General features: G+C 43.8%; 1 protein-coding gene across 1 annotated transcript; it reads right to left on the bottom strand.

The window, feature by feature from the left end:
• Nucleotides 1–1,814: 1,814 nt before the first annotated feature.
• LOC101177200 (ubiquitin-like) lies at nucleotides 1,815–2,048 on the bottom strand. The gene has a single exon (XM_030801097.1). The coding sequence runs from the start codon at nucleotides 2,046–2,048 to the stop codon at nucleotides 1,815–1,817; it is 234 nt and encodes a 77-aa protein (XP_030656957.1).
• Nucleotides 2,049–2,600: the final 552 nt, after the last annotated feature.

Here is a 2,600-nt window from a genome sequence, read left to right as displayed (position 1 = left end):
ACAATCTGTATCTTAGTGGGACATCCTGCTTGCTCTGTGTGACTCAGAGCTCTCAGGCAGCTGGTTGAAGCTTTGTTTATAGCAGTGCCACCCACTCACTCCACAACCCCGACTCCCTATAAACTACTCCACAGGTGGCCAGACTTTTGGTGCAAATAAAAGTTTGTCAACTGTTGCTCCCTTTCTCCTGTCTTTTTTTTTTTTTTAACTTATCTAAACAAAATTAAGCTGTGGGGAGTTCATTAATAAAAGGTTTCTTTTACAGCATTATTGGCACTCTGCAAGGCGCTTTGGAGGAGAGTGGGAAGATCAATATTACCTAGAGTAAAATAGCAGGGCAGATATTACCCAAGGGAAATCGGTTCTTAATAAGAGAGAGAATATGGATTTCTATCTGAGCAGTCAGTTTGAATATGATGAAACAGCGTGTTAGAGTCGGCGGTCTGGTAATTATTTGAGAAGTCTTAGAGACTATAAATGTGTGTGTGTGTGTTTTAAAAGAACAAACAAAAAAACCTCTCAGCCAAAGCTTTTCAGAAATAAAAAGCAAGTATTTCCACAGATGACCAGAAACCAAAAAATTAGAACAATGTGAATCCATTAAATGACAAAAGTGCAGAGCATTTGATTACTTTCTGTATGGATCTAAAACCACAGAAATGGTGTGATGACTGCCTGCGTTTGCCTCTGGGAGGGAGGCAGAGAACAGGGAGAAATTGCAGGCTTCTAGATGGGACCGCTAATGAGAAGCCATTCCTCTTCTTTAAGCCTGGATCTTTTACTTGTCTCTTGGACGCTTCGTGAACATGTGAAAACGGGCAGAAAGCGCAGTGGAATGGTACTGAGAGCAGACCAATTTAATGGGGTGCAGGTTACTCTCCATCCTTGTCATGTGAGCCAATTAACCTTCCGGCTGGTGAAATGCAACTGGCAGTTAATTGGGCCATTGTTGAGAACAGTGCAGAGGCCTTAGTACCATTTGCAAATTGCTGAGATAGGAATCTCTGGATGGCTCCTGGGATGAGGGCAAACCAGTTCAGCTGCAGCTATGGTGGAACCTTGGCTCTTAGGCCCAAGGAGTTTCCAGGGGACCCCTGGAAGTCCCAGTGCATTGCAGTCTTAGCACATTGCTCGAGAAGGTGAGGGAGAAGAAGAGAGAAATGAAAGAAAATTTCCAGATGAAGAAAAGACAGGAAAGATGGAGGAAGAAAGGAGGGAGGGAGATTGAATAAAAGAAAGAGGGAGAAGATGAAGAAGGAAAGAGAGAGAGAGAATATATATAATACTTTTAGGTGTTACCTTTGATCAGGGCAATTGACCAAGGTCAGGTTTCTTCAACGTGTATTCAGAGGAGGGCTCGTGTCCTATAAGGTATTAATTGGTGTTTTATGGGGGAAATTTTAAAAAAGTGGGGCAGGGAAATCCACTGGTCCCATCCATTTGGGAAGTGTTTGGTTCAACAGGTTTCTCTGGTGTAGCTTGTCTCAGAGCCTTTCGTAAACTGGAGTGCATTACGGAGCTCCAAGATGGGGCCATAGTATACAATTTCTCCTTACATTATTTTATTGAGATATTGTTTATTCAAGGACAAGCAGTCTGAGAAATGGAGTTTTTGAAATAATGATCCAGGCCTTTCCTGCAACACTGAGCTATCTCTTTCCTTTTCTTTTTTAACCATGCAACAAAACCTTTATTAACATTTTGAACAGGTTCAGCTATTACTGAAACTTGTAATTTCTAAACTTAAGTTGGGGCAAATGGCTATACTGCAGAGTAATGCCATCACTGGGCACTGCGAATGCAAGACTGGAGAATTAACAGCCACCCGTTAGGTGCAGGATCAGGTGCAGGGTCGACTCTTTCTGGATGTTATAGTCAGAATGAGTGCGGTCATCTTCCACCTGCTTGACTGCAAAGATGAGCCTCTGCTGGTCCGGCGGAATGCCTTCCTTATCCTGGATCTTGGCCTTCACATTTTTGATGGTGTCCCTGGGCTCCACCTCAAGGGCAATGGTCTGGCCGGTAAGGGTCTTCACGAAGATCTGCATTTTGACCTGTTAGCAGATATGACGATGCTCCGAAACATCAATCATGTCCAGCCACAGGGACACCACCACATACTCACCCAACAAAGCCAGTCATCCCTACCACTAAGCTATTTCTATGCGGGTTCTTCCCTTGGCCCTTAAGCTGGGATAAATCCCTGTCTTCATGCAAAGTTAGAGACATGATTAGATACAAGATCTACAATATTTGTGGATAAAAATCAGACAGTTGCTTAAGAAAACTACAACTATTTTTTTTTTTGCTGACACCAGAGTGAAATTTCCCCCATTTATCCCCCATCAGCCTTTGGTAGGAGCACAAAAGCTACGTGGCAGGGCACATTCCAGCACCATACCCATGACACCAACCCTCGTTCATTCATTCCTTGACGCATTTACATTCAAACTGCATCCTCGTTTGCTGCTGTGCTGCTGGTTCTGGCTCCAAGCACTTCTTTCTTTCTTTCTTTCTTTTTTGAGACAAAGTCTCGCTGTCACCCAGGCCGGAGTGCAGTGGCGTGATCTCAGTTCACTGCAACCTCCGCCTCCTGGGTT

The sequence above is a fragment of the Nomascus leucogenys genome, chromosome 20 (genome assembly GCF_006542625.1).
Source record: "Nomascus leucogenys isolate Asia chromosome 20, Asia_NLE_v1, whole genome shotgun sequence".
Lineage (NCBI taxonomy): Eukaryota > Metazoa > Chordata > Mammalia > Primates > Hylobatidae > Nomascus > Nomascus leucogenys.
Note: the sequence above shows the minus strand (reverse complement) of the source record. Positions and strands in the feature narration are given on the sequence as shown.